This window comes from Poecilia latipinna, unplaced genomic scaffold, assembly GCF_001443285.1.
Source record: "Poecilia latipinna isolate Pla-1442-1.1 unplaced genomic scaffold, P_latipinna-1.0 Scaffold118, whole genome shotgun sequence".
NCBI classification, from domain to species: domain Eukaryota; kingdom Metazoa; phylum Chordata; class Actinopteri; order Cyprinodontiformes; family Poeciliidae; genus Poecilia; species Poecilia latipinna.
The window spans coordinates 150,898-152,751 of NW_015112734.1; the positions used below are offsets into that span (position 1 = coordinate 150,898).

The 1,854-nt window shown below is 36.3% G+C and overlaps 1 protein-coding gene across 1 annotated transcript in view; it reads right to left on the reverse strand.

The window, feature by feature from the left end:
* Positions 1-1,854, reverse strand: part of mpv17l2 (MPV17 mitochondrial inner membrane protein like 2) — an 18,420-nt gene that overhangs the window by 12,062 nt on the left and 4,504 nt on the right. The window contains exons 2-3 of the mRNA XM_015028239.1: positions 913-1,170; positions 161-195 (exon numbers count right to left, since the gene is read on the reverse strand). Coding sequence (XP_014883725.1) covers positions 161-195; positions 913-1,139 — 262 coding nt within the window. The 5' untranslated portion in view covers positions 1,140-1,170. The remainder of the gene's footprint in view (positions 1-160; positions 196-912; positions 1,171-1,854) is intronic.

A 1,854-nucleotide genomic window follows, 5' to 3' on the forward strand; every position in this document is an offset into this window, starting at 1 on the left:
TGTAGAGAAAATAGTGACATCTAGTGGCGAGGTTGAAAATGAGAGTTTTCTTGTTTGTTTTTTTTTAATCTGGGCAACTTTAAAGCTGTAATACTTTACCAGAGCTCTTTATGTGTAGCTCTGAATACATCTTTGTATGTCTCAAAGTGGGGATCAGAACCCCACTTTGGGTCATGAAAATCTAAATGTTGGGCCCTGAGAAGTGGAGAAAAGAGGAAAAATACCAAATAATCAACCAGACAGTTAAGTTTTCTCTTTATCTCAAGCTCAAATGTTGAAAATCAGATTTTTTTTTATGTTTATTGGGGCTGTAGCTAACGATTATTTTAATAATCGATTATTGCATCAATTATTTGGGGAAAGTAATGGCACATTAATCAAATTTTTAATTTAACCACTTAAGCTTATTTTATACAATACTGACAATATGTAAAAAATACAAATATATTTTTTCTAAATAAGAAAACAAATGTTTTACTGCCTAAAATACAATAACACAGCAACCTGTTAGCATAAGTTTGGTCATTTGTAGCAAAGGATGCACCTGCAGTTAAATAAATACTTAAATAAGTCATTTTTGCTTCACTTAGCATCAAAATATGTTGACTACTTTTTTCAATTAACCAATTAATAACTGGATAGCAAAAGGTGCTTAATTGGAGAACTTTATAGAATTTGAACCAGCTGAAAATGTAACAAATTTTCCAATTTTGGATCCCAATTGAACTAAGTCCATTCTCACAACAATTTATTAAAAATTTAAAACATTAGCTAGAAAGCTTAATGTTGGGAACAGTTTATTTATAGTGGACAAAAAAAATAACAGATTTCAGGATAAAAGCAATTTAAATGAGTCAAAGATTACTTTAACACTCCCATGGCTGAGATTAGAGATTATTTTAGGTATTTTACAGCGATGCCCCAGGCCGTCCGTCTGCCCGACCCTTACCTGTCCTCTTCCAGTCCCGGACTCGGCCCGGCTCCCTGCGGTTTTCCCGAGTCTGCTGCAGGATGTCTCCCAGCGACAGCATGAGCCCTCCGCTCAGCGTGTTGGTGAGCAGCAGGTATCGGCCCTGGAACAGAGGCCTCCAGGAGAACCGGATCCGGACCAGGAACTCTTTACCCGCCCGGGGAAGCATGACGTTCAGAACGCAGAGACAACGCTCTCATCTGCCAAAGAAAAGACGGGAATAATGTTTGCTTTGTGTTTGGTTTCATACAACTGGAGAGCAATCTGACAGTCAATTAACGTTTTATAAACAGTCAGGAGAAATAACAGATTACAGCCCAACATCTAACACGGGGGTGTCCAAAGAGTGGCCCAGGGGCCATTTGTGGCCCTTGAAATTATTTAGTTTGGCCCCTGAACACAAGTCAAGAAGCCATTAAACCCAAGAAAATTTAAATTGTCCGAGTTTTTTTTAATAAGGCAACAAACCGAAGCTCTTTTTAGATCGTTAACAGATTTTATACAAATTTAGTTTATTGTTGAGTTGGTACAAAAACAAATCACAAAAAACTATTTTTGTTTCTTTAATGTAATGTAAACATTAGTTTTGCCAGTTTTGGCCCCCAGCGTAAAAGTTTGGATACCACTGTCCTAAACATTTCTTTGAGGTTATGAACTGGATCTGACTGAGCTTATCCAACACTTACACTGTTAAATACTGACCAACCCGAGGCCTTAACTGATGCTGCTACTGCTTTTAAAACCTGGATTATTCTGAGTTAAGAGAAAGTTTTATGAATATAAAACTGATTAGGCTGGAAAGGAACCCTCATAACAAATTAGATTATATATGTTTCCCAAAACATTTATAACCTACATGTTTTGAAAAAAAAAAAAAAAAAAAA